General features: G+C 36.2%; 1 protein-coding gene across 2 annotated transcripts in view; it reads right to left on the bottom strand.

The window, feature by feature from the left end:
* Nucleotides 1-22,339, bottom strand: part of LOC107568129 (macrophage colony-stimulating factor 1 receptor-like) — a 38,668-nt gene that overhangs the window by 6,504 nt on the left and 9,825 nt on the right. For both annotated transcript variants that reach the window (XM_016253984.1, XM_016253983.1), the window contains exons 5-19: nucleotides 21,367-21,529; nucleotides 21,015-21,216; nucleotides 20,699-20,814; nucleotides 19,534-19,645; nucleotides 18,251-18,441; nucleotides 18,077-18,168; nucleotides 11,017-11,143; nucleotides 9,538-9,642; nucleotides 7,080-7,190; nucleotides 6,700-6,853; nucleotides 5,677-5,759; nucleotides 4,583-4,692; nucleotides 4,307-4,429; nucleotides 2,788-2,899; nucleotides 258-357 (exon numbers count right to left, since the gene is read on the bottom strand). In XM_016253984.1, coding sequence (XP_016109470.1) covers nucleotides 258-357; nucleotides 2,788-2,899; nucleotides 4,307-4,429; nucleotides 4,583-4,692; nucleotides 5,677-5,759; nucleotides 6,700-6,853; nucleotides 7,080-7,190; nucleotides 9,538-9,642; nucleotides 11,017-11,143; nucleotides 18,077-18,168; nucleotides 18,251-18,441; nucleotides 19,534-19,645; nucleotides 20,699-20,814; nucleotides 21,015-21,216; nucleotides 21,367-21,529 — 1,901 coding nt within the window. The remainder of the gene's footprint in view (nucleotides 1-257; nucleotides 358-2,787; nucleotides 2,900-4,306; nucleotides 4,430-4,582; nucleotides 4,693-5,676; nucleotides 5,760-6,699; nucleotides 6,854-7,079; nucleotides 7,191-9,537; nucleotides 9,643-11,016; nucleotides 11,144-18,076; nucleotides 18,169-18,250; nucleotides 18,442-19,533; nucleotides 19,646-20,698; nucleotides 20,815-21,014; nucleotides 21,217-21,366; nucleotides 21,530-22,339) is intronic.

The following is a 22,339-nucleotide window of genomic DNA, read 5'->3' as shown; positions in this document are numbered from 1 at the left end:
GCTCAACCTGGCAAAGACTGAGCTTCTCATCTTCCCTGCCACTCCGACTCTACAGCATGATTTCACCATGCAGCTAGGTTAATCAACAATTACCCCATCAATTCAAAAATGTAGGATGAAGAGCAGGATTATGCTTGTCATCACTATGGTTATTTTACACTTGCATTTGTGTTATTTCATAGTTTTGTTTCACTTCATTATAACTCTGAATTGTGAAAGAATGATTATGTGTGTGTGATACTGCTCGTCTCACTCACATCTCTGGAGGTGCAAAGTCAGGCCTGGACATCTGATAGCCACATTTGATCATTTTATAAAACTTGGAGTCCACCAGTATGTTGGGATACGGGCTCTTACCTGCAGAGAAACACACATTTACTCCAATAAGAGAAAATCATGCATTTGTTACAGAGACTTCAAACCAGAACCCAGCATTCAATGAGACTGCCATTTTATGGCATTACCAAATACAGAAAAATTAAGTCACATTTTAGGAGAAGATTCCAAAATGATCACAACAGCAGCAAGATATATATCAGCCTGTCACAAACCAAGACTGTCAGCCAGTGGACAAAACTGAAGCAAGAGCATTTCTTACATGTACTGTTGTGCAATTTCTTTTTTCTTTTTAACAATGCCTTTACTATTTTTCTTGTTTGTGGAAAAAAGAAAAAAGAAAGTACACATACTTATTTACTTAATTATTTTACATATCTATTGTTGTTTTGTTTATATATTATATAATTGTTTATTCCTTATTCATGTAATGGACAATGCTTTGGCAATACTGTGCAAGTCATGCCAATAAAGCTCATTTGAATTTGAGAGAGCGAGAGAGAGCGCGAGAGCGAGAGCGAGAGAGAGAGAGCGAGAGAGCGAGATAGAGAGAGAGCGAGAGATTCTGTTACACCAAATACACAAAATAATTATCTTTAAAAAAGCATAATATGACCCCTTTAATATATTTTAATTAAAATAAAGGTTTTTGGGTTCAGCAGAGAAACCACATTTCAAACCATACAAACTTCTCGTTGTCAGAAGTTTTGATTGTAAAGTGTGTTTTGTGCATCTTACAATAAATCTCACTTGCTATATATACAGTGGGTACGGAAAGTATTCAGACCCCCTTAAATTTTTCACTCTTTGTTATATTGCAGCCATTTGCTAAAATCATTTAAGTTAATTTTTTTTCCTCTAAATAAAAAAATAGTTAGCAGACTTTTTTTCAGATCTGTATGTAAACGAAATTACATATATATACTGTGTGTATATATATATATATATATATATATATATATATATATACATACATGTTTTATGTAAAAAATCTGGGTACGATTGTGATGTTTTGAGTCATATTGACCCCAGTTGGATTCAGTGTAATTCAGCATAAAATAAATACAACAAAATTAAATATACAGTATTATAAGTTATATATAGTTCCTGTTTATAAAATAATATACACTGTTATAAGTATTTAAACATTAATAACATTTTAAACAGAAGAAGTGTGTGGAATATCACTTTTTCTGTGTGTTTTTCCGAAGCTTAAACAGTGTAAGCACATGATGCTTGCAACACCAAGATCATGGGTTAGATACCCAGCAAAATGAACATGCATGAACTGATAAAAACTGTACATCATCAATGCAGTGTAAATGTCTTTGAATAAAAGCAAATGCATAAATATGAATGGCATTTTTTTTTCTGCGCAGTTGCCTTTAGCCATGAAATTAAAGGGGTCATGAACTGAGAAATCAAAATTCCCTTGATCTTTTGACATATAAAAGGTCATTGTACTATAAAAACATCCTGTAAGTTTCAGAACTCAAAACATTCTCGTTAGTCTAAAAACAGCTTATATTGAAGCCAATCTGCCAAAACGACAGGTTGTGGAATGTGCCACTTTATGATGTAATAGTGTGGCTAAACCCCACTTCCGCAGAATATCATCAACGCCTGCTTCTACAGCACTGCCTGTTTAGCCCCGCCCACCAATTCGCGCATGTAGTGTAAACAACGAGAGAGGCAAACAGGTCTACGCAGAAATCAAACGATAAAGATGCTCCGAAGACAACAAGACACTGTAAAGTTGTCTTTGCATTGCCTTCCTTCTGATCCCAACATTAGGAAAGACTGGATGAAGTTTATTTTTAATGAAGTTCCAGACCACGTCAGTAAGAAATCGGTCCTTTGATCCCTTAATTTTACCACGGATTCGTTTGCAAACAAAGCACAATTCGACACAGGATTTTCAGAACGATTGAAAATAAAAGACGATGCTGTGCGACTATATTGGATCTGACAGTAATGTCGCACCAAACAAGTGTGAGCAACTGTTTTTATTATGTGGTCACTATTGCTTTGTCTGTTATTACAGATCGTTTGATATGTACTTTTTGCGTATTTATGCTTTTTTAATCTAAATCACAACAACGTCCAAAACAGGACAGAAAATAGCCTATTACTTCTAAATAGTTTTTTTGATGTAAAAATCCTGATAACAGTATAAGTGGACCTTAAAGAACAGTACAAAATAATAAAAAAGGCAGATCATGACCCCTTTATTGGGTCAAATTGACCCACGAAAATCATAATCATAATAGAAATTTTGTAAGCACAAGTGTCGAAACTCTGCATGCATGTTCATGACTCCAAATGAGAAAAAGTCCCAAAATATCAAGAAAAACAAATCACAGGTTAACCAGTATTTCCAACAACTTAAAAACTGCATTAAATATGCGGGTTAAACTGACCCGCAATGCAATACAAGGGTTTCAGTCTCACCCAGTGAGAAAATCTCCCACAGCAGGATCCCATAAGACCAGACGTCACTCTGAACCGTATAAACGCAGTCGAAAATACTCTCTGGAGCCATCCACTTCACTGGAAGACGCGCCTATACATAGTGTGGCTAAACCCCACTTCCGCAGAATATCATCAACGCCTGCTTCTACAGCACTGCCTGTTTAGCCCCGCCCACCAATTCGCGCATGTAGTGTAAACAACGAGAGAGGCAAACAGGTCTACGCAGAAATCAAACGATAAAGATGCTCCGAAGACAACAAGACACTGTAAAGTTGTCTTTGCATTGCCTTCCTTCTGATCCCAACATTAGGAAAGACTGGATGAAGTTTATTTTTAATGAAGTTCCAGACCACGTCAGTAAGAAATCGGTCCTTTGATCCCTTAATTTTACCACGGATTCGTTTGCAAACAAAGCACAATTCGACACAGGATTTTCAGAACGATTGAAAATAAAAGACGATGCTGTGCGACTATATTGGATCTGACAGTAATGTCGCACCAAACAAGTGTGAGCAACTGTTTTTATTATGTGGTCACTATTGCTTTGTCTGTTATTACAGATCGTTTGATATGTACTTTTTGCGTATTTATGCTTTTTTAATTTAAATCACAACAACGTCCAAAACAGGACAGAAAATAGCCTATTACTTCTAAATTGTTTTTTTGATGTAAAAATCCTGATAACAGTATAAGTGGACCTTAAAGAACAGTACAAAATAATAAAAAAGGCAGATCATGACCCCTTTATTGGGTCAAATTGACTCACGAAAATCACAATCATAATAGAAATTTTGTAAGCACAAGTGTCGAAACTCTGCATGCATGTTCATGACTCCAAATGAGAAAAAGTCCCAAAATATCAAGAAAAACAAATCACAGGTTAACCAGTATTTCCAACAACTTAAAAACTGCATTAAAAATGCGGGTTAAACTGACCCGCAATGCAATACAAGGGTTTCAGTCTCACCCAGTGAGAAAATCTCCCACAGCAGGATCCCATAAGACCAGACGTCACTCTGAACCGTATAAACACAGTCGAAAATACTCTCTGGAGCCATCCACTTCACTGGAAGACGCACCTATAGACACACACACATATACTGTATATACAGGTGCATCTCAATAAATTAGAATAATGTATCTGCTATTTTATAATGTTCCGAAAACATTAGCACAAAAACATTTTTACATCATGTTTGGAAAAATCTTTCTGAAATGTTTTTTTAAAATGTAACTACTCATTTCAGAACGTTCAGAGAACATTCAAAACTAGCATTCCCATAATGTTTACCAAATGATAAAATTGAGTAAATTGAATTTTAAAATTGAATTGTAAAATTGAATTGAATTGATTTTTTTTTTAAAACATTAAAAAAACAAAACTGGATGTTTTGAACATTCAGATATAATAACGTTTTCATAATGTAACGAGAACGTTAGCCAACGGTTTTTGTCAGCTAGGATCTCAGTGGAGTGTTTGTGATGTTTGTTCGCTCACGTTTCCTTTGACTACATAGTTGGAGTCGTTCATGATGTCTCGCGCCAGACCGAAATCACAGATCTTGGCCACTCGGCTGTTGGTGAGGAGGACGTTTCTGGCCGCCACGTCTCTGTGGATGCACTGTCGAGAAATATGACACCAATTCACAATGATCCGTTTTGGATTTACTGAAGATGAGGTTTAAATTTAGTTATTGTTTGTGAATGTAACTTCCTCCAGATCTCACACAGATCTCATTGTTTTTGGTGAAGGCTGCTTATTTTAGGGACTCACATTTTTAGCAGCGAGGAAATCGAGTCCCTGCGCCACCTGATATGAGAATCTGAGTAAGTCGTCTATGTCCAGCGGCCACGAACCTTCAGCCTCACAATCCAAAGAAGAACCTGCAGCACAAGAGGATGCAGCTGAGTGTTAACAGCTTTTTTTGTGGTCTCTTAAAGTTAAGATCTTCTTAGTACTGTTATTTTAGCACTTACATACTATTATAGTTTTTATTAATATTTTTAATTAGGCTAGTTGAATTATTTATTTTTGTATTTTCTGTTTCCATTTTAATTGTATGTCTAAATAGCATGTCTAAATAGTTTTTTATTAATTTTATTTCAGTTTTAGCTTTAGTTATTTCATATGACAGAGTAGTGGCTCGTAACATTTTTTTTAAAAAGATTACCAGAACAATGTCACAATATTTGGGAAATAAATTCAAAATTATGAGAATAAGTATAGCATTGTGAGATTAAAGTCACAATATTTTGATAATAAAGTCAAAATTATGAGAATAAAGTCAAAGTAATACGAGAAATAGTCTTATATGTGATTAAACTTGATATATTTTGGGAATAAAGTCAAAATTAAGAGAATAAAGTGAGCATTTTTTTAATTACAGTTTTGACATTTTGATAAAGTCAAAATCATGCAAATAAAGTTGAGCAATAAGAGAATAAACTTATCTGAGATTAAATAAAAAAATATATTTGGAGACTTTTGACTTTATTCACAAAATATTACAATTTAAATCTCACAATGCTATGACATTATTCTCGTAATCTTACTTTATTTTCTTTTATTACTAAAATTGTCATAATTTTAGTACATCAAGTTGGCCTTGGCAACTAGCTGAAATAAAATAAGTTACATTTTATTAAATTTATTATTTTATCATAAAAAAAAAAAGATTTCTAGTAAAATTTTTAAAATTGTTTTTAGTTTTAGTTAACTGTAATAACCCCGGTTCTCAACTCCTTTCACTTCCGCAATGTAACATGTTACTGAGCAAAATATGGTATTCATATATTGCAGATTTGTAGCATTTTGTGGCGTCTGGTTTTATGATGACGTGTGTCTGAGGAAAGCGGTCTGTGACTCACTCTGAGCTGAGTTAGTGGGTCTGGATGAGACTGGTCTCATGTCCAGATATTGATCAGAGCAGGTGCTGGAAATCCCACTGTCACTGTAAAACAATCACAACAAACAAATAATGAAAAAAAAAGGTATTAGAACATGCACTTTCAATTAAACACAATCAAACACTTTTCTTTTTTTTGTCAATTTTCAATTATTAAGTATAAACTCAAAAGGTATGGTCACATTTACTGCTGTTCTGCGAGTTTTCGCTGCTAAAATCCAGTCATTTTAATATGAATCCACATGGTAAGGAATTTCACTTGAGGGCGAATGGTTTCCCCACGCAGATTTTGGTTTAAGTTTGTCACATGGAATTTGCAGATTCATCGCATTGATAAAGTGACTTGTGTTTTTTACATTGTTACACTATTGACAATGGAAAATGGACATTTTGGACATTCAGTGGACATTTTTTGCCCACAAATTTTCACCAAATTTCCGTGAATGTGACCCAACTTTAACTGGCAAAGACTTTACGGGATGTAAAAATTAAGTTTTTCTTTTAATCTGCTGAAATGTTTTGAGATACTGTATAATGTATAATGACCCTGGGCCACAAAAGCAGTCTTAAGTCGCTGGGGTATATTTGTAGCAATAGCCAAAAAACATTGTATGGGTCAAAATGATTGATTGACAAAAATCATTAGGATATTAAGTAAAGATCATGCTCCATGAAGATATTTTGTAAATTTCCTACTGTATATATATTAAAACTTAATTGTTGATTAGTAATATGCATTGCTAAGAACTTCATTTGAACAACTTTAAAGACGATTTTCTCAGTATTTGGATTTTTTTTGCACCCTCAGATTCCAGATTTTCAAATAGTTATATCTCGACCAAATATTGTCCTATCCTAACAAACCATACATCAATGAAAAGCTTATTTATTCAGCTCTCAGATGATGTATAAATCTCAATTTCGAAAAAATTGACCCTTATGACTGGTTTTGTGGTCCAGGGTCACAAATGTTTGTTGAACGGACCTTCTGAAAAACATTCGTTCAGTGTCGACGTTCTTATAATCCATCATCGGAGTCTGAATCATCATGACGAAGTTCAGGAAGTTCTCGGCTTTGTTACGCAGGAAATTCAGAAGATCACCATGACAACAGTATTCTGTGATCACCAGCACAGGACCTGGAAACAAGCAGGAAAAAATGTCCAAAAGTGAGTAAATCCTGCAGGAGAATCCAGTCATGGCCAGTTTCTGATGCTCTTATGATACAAACTGGCTAACTGAATAGCTTGTTGGTAGGTCTGGTTTTGATGTGGTCAAGTTGAGTGGTGCTCTAAAAACCAACTATTAAAACAGTCTGAGCTGGTTTTTCCAGCCGGGATGGAAAAAACAACTGGACAGTCTTACCGCTGTGTGTGCAGGCGCCCAGCAGGTTCACGATGTTCTTGTGCTGCCCGAGATGACTGAGGATCTTCAGCTCGGACATCAGAGCCTCTCGCTCGTCTGGATGAGCGCTAGCTGCTCCCAGCATGCAACACAACACAATACACTCACTTATTGGCTTTGAAAAGTAGTTTTGTCAGAGAAACATGAAAAGTCCAAAGTGACATTTTCAGTGTCTGATGCCGATTATATGAAGATGTTAACTGTATTTACTGGACTGATCTGAATAATGACACTGTCTTCTGTAGTGCTGCTCTACAGCTGAAATTAAATTTGTCTCATAACTGATGAATTTTGCAAGCTGTTATTTTCCTGTTTAAACTGATTTGACATAAACTGTATTTGTACCAGCTAACATGGAAGGTTTTAAAGGTTGTGTAAATGTCAGGACAAAACATTCTTGAAATAATGTTTACGGAACATTCTTATAACATGATTAATATTTGCTATATGTTCTTGTAATATTGGGAGGAAATGTTTTCACACCACTGTATATATATATATATATATATATATATATAAAATGGGTGTTTTAAATGTTGAGAGAACATTCAAATGTAACAAAATGTTTTCATTCATTCAAATGTTCTCAGAATGTGTTCAAAAAGATAGAATAGAATGTTCCGCTAACATTCACATAACCTAGAAGAAACTTTAAGCTAAAAAGTGGACATTTTGAATGTTTAAAAAATATTAAGGACTAACGTTTTTACAGTACCGATCCTAGACTTCTGAGGGCCCTACGCAAAACTGTGTCGGCGGATTTGTGCTTGTTTCACTCTGTCTCGAATCGCGCTCACGGAAAGCGCTTGAGAAACAGTGTCTCTTCCGCGGCTCGCTACGCTTTCAACTCGTTTTTTTAGTCTCAAATAAGACTGTACGACATTCACATTACATGATTTGACTGACTTTTACATATAAAGTGTGTCAGCGCACCACATTAAAAGAAATGATCACTCATGTTTTCATAACTGCTGGCCAAACTCAAAAACGAAACTAAAATTAAATCATCTTTGAGAGCAACGGGGCCCCCTGGTGTTTCGGGGGCCCTATGCAGCTAGAGTATTTTGCGTATAGGGAGGATCGGCTCTGCATTTTTATAACTTAATGTGAATGTTTGAAAAATGTACTTTGAACATATGAAGAGTTTGGTTCCAAAACGTGATAAACACCATTTAAAAAAAAAAATGTAGTTTCCGCCAAAATCAGTATTGTATCTGGTCGGTATTGAAAAGTCTATTTTTAATTTGACGCAAAATGCGATATCCGCCGAGTTATTCTGTCATGTTTTCTCCCTTTCTTTCCAAATTGCGACAAACGCCAGTCTCCCTTTTCTGCAGAATGTGATATATCCACTCAACCAATCACAGCACACCATTCCACACACTCTAGACAGTAATGGCGGCGCTTTGAATACACCTCGCATCCTAGTTTTCCTCATCTATTTTGTACTTTGTGATCAACAAACAAACTTAGGGCTGCACGATAAATCGCATGTGATTGTCATGCGCATCTCGTCAGTAAAGCCGGTTCTGTGATTAATAGTAAATCTCCATCACCTGCTTTCAGTTGCATTTAATACACAGAGCCATAGATCACTGCTATATCGCGTTCATAATCGCAGATGAGTCGCATTCGATTACGAACACGATATTGAGTAGCTTGTTATTTATTTATGCCATTAATGTTTTTGTTAATACAGCGTATAACACTAGTCAACTAAATGAATGTAACATGGCAAAGATGAATGCACTTTTGGAAGTTGAATGTAAGGAAAATGTAATTTTGGAATTTCTGTGGTTTAATGTGATATTGTTGCTCATGTATGTTCATGATGAAATTCTCTTTTATTGTTGTAATTAATTTATATCATTAACAAGATTACCCGTTTAATTCATTTTGGGAGCGATGACTGATTGAATGTATTTTTAGTCCAGTGCCTGCATATAAGATTAGTATTGACCAAGTTCAGAGACTGCCATATGTGGATCAACTTACTATGTTGTGTATTTTCAACAGTTTCAATATGAAAAATAACTTTTATATTGATTCAATGGATTTATTGCATTTTGGGAAAAACAATCAAATTTTATAATAAATCTTTGAAAATCAAAATCTGGATTTGAATTTTTTATGTTATTATAACCTAAAGATGCTATGTGAAAACAGAAAATAGTGGTTTTCATCTCACCAATTTCTTGGTAAATAAAACACATTTTTACTCAAATGAATCTAAATGGATTTATAGCGCTTTGGAACCAAACTCTTCATATTTTGTTAGCTGGAATGTACATAAAATACTTGTGAATAATGTGAAATTTACATGGTGTTAATATATAACCATAATATTACCATATTACATATCTTAAAAAAAGGTAATGGTAATACTATAGTACTCTTTGTAATTGTCATGTTTTCTGACCTTTCAGCATTTTGACAGCTACACGTGTGACATTGTCCTCTTCGCCCAGGCCGTACGCCGTGGCCTCCACCACCTTCCCAAAGGCTCCTGCTCCCAGAGTCTTTCCTACACACCAGAATCACTCCATCAGTGACTGTGTTCCAAATGCACAGACTTCTTCTAAGATGAACTCGCTTTGTATTTTAGAATTAAAATTCATAGTGATGTTTTTGTGTGGCTTAAAGTCAAAAATGCCCAAATGGAGTTCTTTTCTGAGATCATAAAGAAGTAAAACAAATCAGAAATTTGTTTAGAAGTGCATAATCTTGTATTATTATTATTGTTTTTTAAAAGGTAAAATGCAGTTTCTTTATTATATAAATCAATCAATCAATCTCAAAACAAAGTCATTAAAGTGCAACTGATAGGATTAAATCATAATAAATCGTAAATAGTAATAATAATATTAATAAAAAAATATCAAAATAAAGTTAAACAACAGGAAATTACTTTAAAAAAAAAAAAAGACATGACAGAGGGGGCCCTCTGGAGTAGGGATGGGCGATTCAATACAATAATACTTTTTAAAAAGGGCCAGTATAATCAATATTGATACCAATACCTCTAAACCGAACTTTTAAATAATTTCTAAGTGCAAAATACCCATTTGACATTATATTTGAAAGGCATTTTATCATTCAATAGGCCTTAATTGCTAAAAATTTGAATTTAGAGTTTTAGTGGTTACTGTACTGCGGTTTTTACTGCTAATACTATAGTTGAATTACTGTCACTGTAATAAATCCATGGGTCATTCTCATACGGGACTGCAGTGACAGGCTGCTGCACCATAAAGTACAATCTTTGCACATTTTTCTGACAGTGTATGATTTATATTAACAACAATTATGGACATGATCAATTTGGAATTTTAGCATGCAATTTAAATAAAATTTAATAGCACACACTATGTACAATTTCAATATGTTATTTGTGAAATAACTATCTAATGGATCCATATTATGTTCTTCTGTCCCCTGATAAGCATTGTTCTGAGCTGTGTTTCCCAAAATCATTAGGAGCCTAAGATGATCGCAAAGACGGTAACGGGTTTTTATGATGCTTTTTGGAAACGCAGCGCTGTTTGAATTAAGTGTCATTAGCCAGCGCTCTCTGATTGATTGGTTATGTCTTGCAGCATTTGTAGCATTTTCTTGCTAAATTAAACAATCACTTGTAAAATCACCTTATATGTTGTTTTTTATTTGAGTATCAATACTTGGATACAAAATCAGCATTATTGTATCAATATTTCAATATTGATCTGCCCATCCCTGCCCTGCAGATCCTCATGACTGTCTGAAAAATACCAGATTATTGAACTTTTATGACCTAGCAAAGTTAGTTCAGGTTGATGGTGTCAAACGAAACCTCATGATGTTCATGACTCAGAAATCTGTCATATGTGAGCGTGTGAAGCATCAGTGATGCAGTACAAACCGAGTTTTAGTTTGTCTCGAGGAAACTCCCATTTCTCATTGTATGGCAGTTGTGTTGGGTCTATGAAGGTGTAGTAGTTTCCATTTGTGGCTTCAATGATTTTCCAGCGGATCTCATATCTGGGTTTCTACCAAAAGACGCAAACTAGAGTTCAGTCTGCTGTTTAAAGGCCTAATGCACATATCAACACAATACTGAGGAGTAATTCCCTGTGTGTGAAATCAACAGGTTTGAAATATTCAAAATTTAATGTGATGAATCATTCATGAGTTTAGGGACATGTGTGTCGATCTTTCATTCAAAAAATTCACAAAATTCTAATCTATCATTGAAGTAAAACAATGGAAAATAGGGGGGAAATGTCATTATGAAATAACTGTTTTTCTCTAGTTCACATTAGCCACAATTATTCGCACCCAATTATTGCAACGTCCTTTTCCCAAGATAAGAGCTCTGAGTTTTCTCCCATGCCTGATGTTTGGAGAACACCTGACAAGAGATCAGAAAACATTCCTTCATCCAGAATCTCTCCAGACCCTTCAGATTCCCAGCTCCATGTTGGTGCTTCTTCTCTTCAGTTCACCACACTCCTTTTCTGCAGGGTTCAGGTCCTGAACTGGGATGTTCCATGGTAGAAGCTTCATTTTGTGCTCAGTGACACATTTTTGTGTTGATTTCGATGTTTGTTTTGGATCATTGTTCTGATGGAAGATCCAACCACGGCCTATTATAAGATTTCTAACAGAGGCAGTCAGGTTTCGATTTTTTATCTGTTGGTAATTGATAGGATCCATGATGCCAATATCTGAACAAGATGTCCAGGATCTCCGGCAGAAAAACAGGCCGACAACATTAAAGATCCTGCAGTATATTTAATTGTGGGCATGGGGTACTTTTTATTCCTGTTTCCAAAAAGCTCATTTTTTAGTTTCATCTAACCATAGAAGCCAGTCCAATTCCAGTCGTGTCTGACAACTGAATATGCTGAAGTTTGTGTTTGGATGAGTGAAGAGGATCTTTCTTGAAACCTTTCCGAACAACATGTGATGTAGGGGCTTTTTAGGCTTTCCGACTCAACTAATCTCTGTAATTCTCCAGCTGTGATCCTCGACTGAATATGCTGAAGTTTGTGTTTGGATGAGTGAAGAGGATCTTTCTTGAAACCTTTCCGAACAACATGTGGTGATGTAGGGGCTTTTTAGGCTTTCTGACTCAACTAATCTCTGTAATTCTCCAGCTGTGATCCTCACAGAGCCTTTGGCCACTCAAACTCTCCTCCTCACTGTGCATTAGGACGATATAGACGCACGTCTTCTTCCAGGCAGATTTGTAACATCTTTAGTTGATTGGAACCTCTTAATTATTGCCCTGATGGTGGAAATGGGGATTTTAAATGCTTTAGCTATTTTCTTACAGCCATTTTCTATTTTGGGAACCTCAACAATCTTGTTCTGCACATCAGGGCCCGTATTTACAAAACATCTTAAGGCTAAAAGTAGCTCATAACTTGCTGATTTAGGAGAAAATCTTAATAATGGGCGTGTCAGTCCAAAATTTTTGCTCTAAGAGTATTTCACAAAGCATTTTAGCACTAAAACGAGCTCCTAAATCTGTGAAACGTTAGGAATAGTGAAGAGGACTCCTAAGTCCCTAAGACCGAACCACAACTATACTAAAATGGCTGTTGCAGGCAATCTGCCTTGGAATGTAAACATTTGACGATAATGAGCTTTTAAAAAGGTATATCGCTTTAATTGCGGGGGTATTATGTCTGTTGTAGACAATTTTCCTTTGATTACCCTATATCCTTGCTTTCATTAACCAGTTGGGCAAGAAGTAACAGCTCTTCTTGCATGTAGTTTGGTTTTCTTTTATCTATCAGCCATGATTATTCCACACTGTTAATTAAAATGCTGTTTATATGCATATTCACTAATTGTTTACAAGAAGCCTACATGTAAGAGGTTGACAATTAGCTGAACATATCCTTGTTTAATTAGTGACTCTTAGCCTGCATTTTAAAATATTTATTTGAATGTGGCAAATCACTTTTTTTTTTTTTTAAACCTTTATTTGAATATGGCAGCATAAAATTGTGCTGTACAATATTTCTATGTATAAATCTCTTACAGAGACTATCAGCCAATCACTGTGTGCATAGTTAGCAGGCATGCTGACATCATCCATAGCAACGAGGTCAACCCCACCCTTTCTCTTAGCTTAAGACTTCTCTCTATTCCTTAGTAAAAGTTTGTCTCAGCAGCTTTGTGAATTGGTTTTAAGAGAAAACTCTTAGCTAAAAACTTTTACTGCTATTCAGGAGAACTCTTAGTCATATTACTTATTGGCCAAAAGACAGTACACAGAATCTCTTGGATTACAATTTGCAACTAGACGGGTGTAGAGATGATGCAACCCCTCAGAGGACCTCAGATGATGCCAACCCTGAAACAACATACAGAACTACCACATTTTGCTATAAGTTTGATTGCATCTTATAATAATTGCTGTTAATAGTGTTCATCGTCTGTTTGATTATTGATTTTTCCGTACATTTCTGCCATATGTACATTAACTGACAGTCACCACTGATAAGCTACCACTAAATATTGTAGAAACTTAATTTGCTGTAAAGTTGCTTTGCAATTATTTGTATTGTGAAAAGCGCTGTACAAATAAACTTGAATTGAATTAAATTGAATTAGTGGTAAGATAAAATGTTTTGTGAATACAGGCCCAGAACTATATTCTTTGGTTTTACTCTTTGGATGATTAAGGGAATTTGGCCTTTGTGTCCTTCTATTTTTAATCCTGTGGAACAGGAAGTCATGGCTGGAGAATGTCATGCTCCAAGTCACCCTGGTGTGCTAAAACAAATTGTAAATATGAATGGGAATATACTTCAGAGATATTTTACTCATAAGAATTTCTAGGGGTGCCAATAATTGTGGCCAACATGCATTGGAGAAAAACATTTATTTATTAATGTGAGTTTCCCCCCAATTTCCATTGTTTTACTTCAATGATAGGTTAGAATTGTGTGAATTTTTTGAATGAAAGATTTATTTTCACAGCCACCTTTGCTCATATTTACCAAGGGTGCCAATATTAATGGTTGGCACTGTATATATATATAGACAGCAACTGTTACTTTTTATTTTCTTTTGCAAAGAGCTGAATACACACACTACAAAACCAAGTAAACTATATTTTTCCCACAAAGGACTCCTCACTCAAAAATGAAAATTCTGTGAATATTAAAAAGACAAAAGCTGTTTTCTAAAAAGCTGTTTTGAAAATGTGTACAGAGATTTGACTGGAATTTTTGACTTGAGAATCTCTGTAACATGAAATTTGAGAGCAGTGATCTCTCAAATTTCTGTGAAAAACTGTTTAATTTCAGTCTGCTCCTCATTTATCATGATCATTTATCTTCAGAAGACTTGGAATACATACACACACACACACACACACACACACATATATATATATATATATAGTGCATGAGTCATATGAACTACTGCTATTATATTTGGTCATTTTTAAAGCTTGACAGCCATAGGCACAATGTGTCAGATTGTGTCAGACTGTGTCAAGGTGTCAGACTCAGTGACTCAGATTCAGACTTAATATACTTTTTTAGGTCCTTTTAAGGCTTGACAGCCATTGACATTTTATTTTATTTTGACCTAAATGCACATTTTGAGAAAATTAATTCAGAGTAAAACAAAAAAATGTAAAAAAAAATAAAGTAAAAAACAAACAAACAAGAAATTGAAAATGTATATGTATATGTATATGTATATATATATATATAAAGGTTTTCAGTCAGACTGCTGTGATCTGGTCCTCTCAGATTCAGACAAATGATGGACCGCAGGAGTTTTCAAAGCTCCTCTACAGCTGTGATCAATGAATTCTCAATTAGTGCTTAATTAGTGCTTGTGTGTTCTCATTGGTAGAGGAGGAATCTCAATGAACCACAACACATAAATACTCTCTCTGCCTCTTTGGCTGCGTTTACACTTGGCATTAAAGGGGTCATATGATGTTGTTAAAAAGAACATTATTTTGTGTATTTGGTGTAATGAAATGTGTTTATGCGGTTTAAGGTTAAAAAAACACATTATTTTCCACATACTGTACATTTATGTTTCTCCTCTTTGCCCCGCCTTTCTAAAACGTGTCGATTTTTACAAAACACATCGTTCTGAAAAGCGAGGTGTGCGTTGTGATTGGCTGAATACCTCAAGCTTGTGACGGAAATGTTATGCCCCAACACACTCAGATGCCGTGTCCCGGCACGGCGAGACAAAAGCAATAAAACCCATTACAAATGAGGCATTTGTTGCATCCAGTGGGGACATAATTACTGATTATAATGACTTATACTGTGTTTTTACGCATTGTGTATCGCACCACATAAACAAAACCATGTCTGCATTTGTGATCGGAGAAACGACAAACAAGCGCTACTCGCGTTTGAATCATCAGTGGCAAATTCTTTAAATATAAAAAATTTACTTAGAAGCGCCAGACTGTCCTTGCAAAGTTGGAACTGCCCCACTTTATAGAACAGCCTTTGAGCACAGACCCACTGTATGCTACTCTGCAGGTTCAGGAAACAGTCTTCCATAAAATGCGTCACACAGCGTCACACACGGCGGGCTAGATTGAATGGAGGCCGGCGGGCTTGAGAACGGCGCGGACGGCAGACCCACTGTATGCTACTCTGCAGGTTCAGGAAACAGTCTTCCATAAAATGCGTCACACAGCGTCATACACGGCGGGCTAGATTGAATGGAGGCCGGCGGGCTTGAGAACGGCGCGGACGGCGGATTCGGCGAAAGAGCATCCAGTGGGCTTGCGGCAACCACATGTGACGACCCTAGGCTGGACTATGCTTCGTCCGCGGTGAAAGCCGATCCGGCGATCCACAGCACTAAGTTGATGTATTTCCTCAGCGACCAGCACGGATCAGCTCCAAGCATGAAGAAGTGGATATCGTCTTCTTTTGGAAGGCCAAACAAAATAGTTTCACTTTCACAATGAAACACAGCATCTTCACGACATGGTGGCAGCAACAATACTACAGCGAGAATAAAAGTTACGCCTTCTTTCTTTGCATGAACATTTGGGCAGCGTTATGCAAATCTTCCCACATAGTGAGGTAGACATGTGGGGGCGTGTTAGAACGAGCCGTTTTAGGTAGGCGTGGTTGACTCTTAACTTTTATAAAGAATATCTCTTTGGATTTGAGACTTTAGTCTTTGCAACTTTACAGATCTTCTTTATGCACCAAGAGCTTGTAACACTCCAAAGAGAAAGGAAAAATTGAATTCGCATCATATGACCCCTTTAACATGCGACCTGTATCCGGATGTTGTCCACCTACAAATTGAAAAGACAAGTGTAAACGCGTTTCTGATCGGAATGTTCTCCGATCAGCGTTTCCTGGTCCAGACTCCAGAGGTAGTCGAGGACACATTGTGATCGGATCTCAGTGTAATGTAAACGCAATCCAGCCATCGTGTCTGCATTTGCAGGTCGACATCACACAAAACGCCGCCCCCTCTCTTCCAATCTGTCGGAAGAACAGAGTGCTAGTGAGACTCGTACATTTATTTTGATTTGTAAAATGTCCCGCGACTGAAAATAGGTGTTAGAACGAGCCGTTTTAGGTAGGTGTGGCTGACTCTTAACTTTTATAAAGAATATCTCTTTGGATTTGAGACTTTAGTCTTTGCAACTTTACAGATCTTCTTTATGCACCAAGAGCTTGTAACACTCCAAAGAGAAAGGAAAAATTGAAATCGCATCATATGACCCCTTTAACATGCGACCTGTATCCGGATGTTGTCCACCTACAAATTGAAAAGACAAGTGTAAACGCATTTCTGATCGGAATGTTCTCCGATCAGCGTTTCCTGGTCCAGACTCCAGAGGTAGTCGAGGACGCATTGTGATCGGATCTCAGTGTAATGTAAACGCAATCCAGCCATCGTGTCTGCATTTGCAGGTCGACATCACACAAAACGCCGCCCCCTCTCTTCCAATCTGTCGGAAGAACAGAGTGCTAGTGAGACTCGTACATTTATTTTGATTTGTAAAATGTCCCGCGACTGAAAATAGTTTTCAAAAGAAAACCCACCACTTCAGGTCGACTTTGCACCGCAGACTTATTTAAATATTGCACGGGAAATACAAATCTGATCAGTTATCCAGATCGAGAAGTCAGCTGATGTTGCCAAGTGTAAACGCGCCATGTCCTGATTGACTGATGATCCGATCTGCTTGATCAGATCACGGTGATCGCATGTTAATGCCAAGTGTAAACGCAGCCTTTGCAGCATATAACAACAGCTTGGCTGTTGGGGAAGAAAAAAAAACATATTTTGGAAAAGAAAAAGAGAGGGGGAAAAAAACTAATGACACATTTTTTCCAAAAATAATTTACAGAGAAATAAGAATTAAAATAAAAGGCAGACCTCAATTTCATGCCAAATGAATTGAGTAGGAATGAGGAACTGAGATTTATACGCTCTTAAAAATAAAGTTTCCAAAAGGGTGTTTTTGCATTTGAGAACTATTTTTGGTTTCTCAAAGAATTTTTTGTGGAATGGAAACTTTATGCCATTAATGCTACAGGTTCTTCATGGAACCATCAATGCCAACGAATAACCTTTATTTGTAAGAGTGTAGAACCATTTTTGGTTTCTCAAAGAACCTTTCAGTTAGCAGTTCCTAAAAGAACCATTTTTCTTATCATAAAGAACATTTCAAAATCGAAAGAACCTTTTTTCCATCAATGGAACGATTCAGTGGATGTTAATGGTTCTTCGTAGAACCATCTATACCAATAAAGAACCTTTATTTTTAAAAGTGTAACCTGCTTGATGAATCCTTCACAAACAAAAAACTAATAAAGAAGAAAAAAACACAGCAACATGATTTAAAGATGAAACTGAATTTTGATGTGTAGCTAGCGTGAAAAACAAGAGCTGTGGATTCATTTTAAATGAAGTTTGGCTGAAGTTAGAAGCAGCTGAGATGAACTCACCTGTCTGTACTTGTAGATCATGAAGATGAGCAGCAGCGCTAGAACCACCATGGCGACCATTGATCCACACATAGTGCTTGTGAAGAGCTGATCTGAGACAAAACACACTTGCATGATCAATAAACCAGGGAGATGAGCTCATATGTTTTTTTAAAGTCTGAAGCATTTGTTTACCAGAGACGTCCATGGCCAAGGTGTCGCTGCCTTGTCCGACCAGATTGAAGGCCACACACACCACGGTCATCCTCTGGTTGGACGGTCCCACGCTCAGCACGCTCTCCACACCCACCGACCCGTACGGCTCCTTCTGTAACGCCAGCGTCTGCGTCTGGATGGGCTGAAGTCCCGTGGAGTTTTCTGGACAGCTGATGAGCACATTATACAGCAATAATCAAAGTCTTTCAGATGATCTAGAATCTGAACTAATTACACTGGTCTGCATCTTATCTGCCAATTAAATCCAATACTTGTTTCTGACTAATTTTGAGATGCTGATTCCAAATAAAGTGTCTTGTTTTGCTGGAGCACGTCACACTTTCTCACTAAATATGTGCATTTTGTAGCATTTCTAAAGTGAAGAAGTCTTGTATTCTCCCTTAATCAGTGGAAAAACACCACAAACACGTACTGTAATTCCTGTATCCTCTGAGCCGGATTACAACTACACGTTCAATTCTCACCCCATTTCCACATGTATGACATTATTTTATGCCTAATCCTGACAGAAGAAAATGTAAATGAGTCAGACGTTTTCTGCTGCACTTGTGGGTGTTTTACTGCATCCAAACAGCCCCAGGACCGATTTTGCGGGAAAAAAGCTGATTTTGCAAAGTGTAAAGTGCATTAAATGGTGTATTTGAACATTTTTGATTTCGACTGCTTTAGCTATTTTTAAGTGCATTAAAGCTGATAAATATAGAGTTTTTATTACGCATCATCAAATGAGACAACATTAGCTGCTGTTTGAGTTGCCTGTGATGTTAAATTTGTTGTTTTAATGTCTTGTTTTGTGTCATTTCACTCCATTTTCCTGGTTATTTGTTAAATGTTGCACGGCGTCTGTGTCTATGGAGTGAGATCAGTCCATTAAAAACTTTTGTCAGGTTAAAATATCTAACCTTCCCAATAATAATGAGTCTGAATGATTCATTATTTAAAATAGGGTGAAAAAAGTTGAAGGTTCTCTAAAGAGGAAAAAAAAGTTGCATTCGATTACAGAAGTGAAATTGATTGCTTTTCTGAGTTTCTGATTGAAAAAGATGTAGGGAATGACCCGAGGAACTGACTGGATGGTGAAAAGTGTTTCTATATTCTGGCTGGAATAATGTGCACTGATGAATAATTCACAATAAAAGCAAAAATGTGCATTACGAAAGTAAAATGGTTTTGATTTTGATCTCATTTTGGCTTTGAGCTCATAGCAGGCTGTCAGTGTCAGATGTCTAATAATGACGTACGTGGTTCTGATTCCTGTGCACTGATACCAGAGGATGCTGGGAGCTGGATATCCATAAGACCTGCATGACAGAGTTGTGACGTTCTCCCATCTCACCGTCGCTACGGGTTTTGCTGTGAAACAAAATCAGCTTTAGTGTTGCAGAAGTAAATGTTGTTCTGGTCTACAAGTTCTGGGTTCAGAAAGTTCAGCTCTATCAGCAGCACTGATTTCCTCAAAATGTGTTCGTTCCTCAAGCTCTAATGAACTTCCAATGGAAACAGGCCCAACTGAAAATACAGACGCAAACCCTGTGTGTTAACCTTGTCTGTGCAAAGTTATATAAAATATATGGACTCCTGTTATGAACATGTACCATTTTCCATGTTTACTGTGATTTAAATGTATGGACACAAGAACAAGATGATTTAGATCAATTTAGAGCACATTTTTTATTAGTGATTGGTAAAACTTCACAAAAAGGTCTTAGTTATTGCCTTAACATTAACAATGAGCGATACAGTGATTAAATAGATTTATCTCAGGTTCATTGAATAATATTAACCGATACAATTTTTGATTTGAATGTTAAGATTAATTTAACCTTTTTTTAAACATTCATCTGGAATATAAAAAATTAAATAAATATAAAATAAATAAATATAAATATAAAAATAAAAAAACATACTGAATACATGTTAAAATACATTCAATTAAAAATATGAAATATTTTTCCATTTCAAAATGCAGCTGTTGATTGTTAGTTCATGTTATCACAGGTTCATTAAATAATATTAATAGATACAATTTTTGTATTAATGTTAAAATTGGGTATTGTTTTAATGTTAATAAAATAATATGTTACTGTTAAAAATCTTAAAATAACTGTTTTGGTTCATTTAACTTCTGCTTTTTACAATTGTAGTGTCTGATTATAAGTGCTGCTGGTGAAGCTTAACTTGGTATTTAATTTGGAACATGAATTAAAATTATAAATAAATATAAATAAATTTAATATTTATTACAATTAAAAATAAATATACAAATATATAAAAAATATAAAATTAAATAAATATAATAAATATAGAAATAAATACAAAAATATTTATAAAAATGTACTAAATAAATGTAAAAATAAATGCAATTAAAAATATAAAATTTTTGGAATGATTTGCAACTGTACTTACTATACATTTTAATATCAAAAGTAATGGAGGCATTTTTGATGCTGCTCTTGACATGGAGTGTGTAGCGGCCGGTTTCCTGGAAGTTTAGTCTCTTGAGGAACAGCAGCGCCTCGTACCTACAGTTCCACAAACCCTCACAGTGACCTCAACATATCCCGTAAAAAAATACAAAAACAATCACATTCGGCTTACGGATATGTCAATCAGGCACGTCTACAAATGTTATGTTCATCTTGCTTGCCATGGGTAATAACTGCATTATTTAAGACTGATCGACTAAATGTAATGCTGGCCTAAATGTGTGTTTTAGACTGACCTGTCATTATAGCTGTAAAACCTGTTCTCTGGGAGTGAGGCATTGTGGGATGTTGGAGTCTCCCACTGGTGTGAGATCAGCGGTGGATATGCTTCGATCAAAACCCTGAGATCCACATCGTCGCCTTCGTTCACCTCGATGGACAGGCCGTGGTGAGTGAGTTCAGAAGAGATCTTCGGGAAGAGTCGAACGTATGGCTCCTCTGTCACAAATCAAAGTATATATATATATTTAAATAAATAAATATTTTATTTATCTAAATATATGCATGTGCATTCTAAATATAAATGTATTTATTTATTCATTTATTTAACATCATCAATTAACAGCGTAATTGCTCTCCGTTTCTCACCCACGACCAGCAGGTGTGTGGTGGAGCTGTTGGCTCCGGCCTCGTTCTGACCCGTACAGGTGATGTTCCCCGAATCAGACAACTGAACAGCTGGTATGATCAGGAGGCTCTCGATGGCCAACCGATCCCCTTCCATCATCGATTTCTCTTCTGCTCGGGGCAGCTGGGAATTGTAAAGTCAAAATGTATCAAAGACTTCTGCTTTCCTGTCCCAAACCTATCTTCAGTAACAAAAGGGCCATTTGGCATTCCTGAAGGCACAGAAGTGCTGATATCGATCAAGCACACATGTATACAACATGTGTATACATCAGGGGTCTGCTAATTGTCACACCTTTTGCCCAGTGGGTGAAGTTGTAATCTGCTGATTGGTCAGTTTGAATGTCTCACATTTGGTTTTTAGTCACATGGTCAAGGAAGGGATAAAAGAGGACTGTAACTGTTGCTCTGTCTCTTTTCTTTGTTGCCTCTTTTCTTTGTTCTTCTTGGGTCTCTGCCCTCTCTCCCTCTTTTTCTTCCTCTCTCTATTCCCCCCTCTCTCTATCTCTTTCTCTCAGGTAATATTTTACACGTTGGGTACAATTAACTATGCTTTACCATCCTTCATCTATTTTGTAACCAATTCAAGTGTAACCATAACAAAACATTGTTATTAAACCATTTCAATTATTAATTATGTGCTAACTAGTCTTGATTCAAGGTTAATCTTAAAGTGCTACCTATTGCAATACAATAGTCACACAATAGCAACGCTCTCCCACATATGTAGCTATTCTAACTGCGCTTATTTCCGTCGTTGGTATAAGTGGCAGTGGGTGGTAATAGACTAGAAATGTACAGTTTTATACCATCGTGCTGATAACGTTTCTTTAGTCATTCGGCAATCCTACAGCCTGAACCACCGTAGGGAAACCATCCTTACAGAATGAACGGAGAAAAACAAGTCTCTTCTGCTCAACAAGGCTGCATTTAT

Source organism: Sinocyclocheilus grahami, unplaced genomic scaffold (genome assembly GCF_001515645.1).
Source record: "Sinocyclocheilus grahami isolate Dianchi unplaced genomic scaffold, SAMN03320097.WGS_v1.1 scaffold1217.1, whole genome shotgun sequence".
Taxonomy (NCBI): Eukaryota; Metazoa; Chordata; class Actinopteri; order Cypriniformes; family Cyprinidae; genus Sinocyclocheilus; species Sinocyclocheilus grahami.
This window is presented reverse-complemented; position numbering and strand designations above follow the sequence as displayed.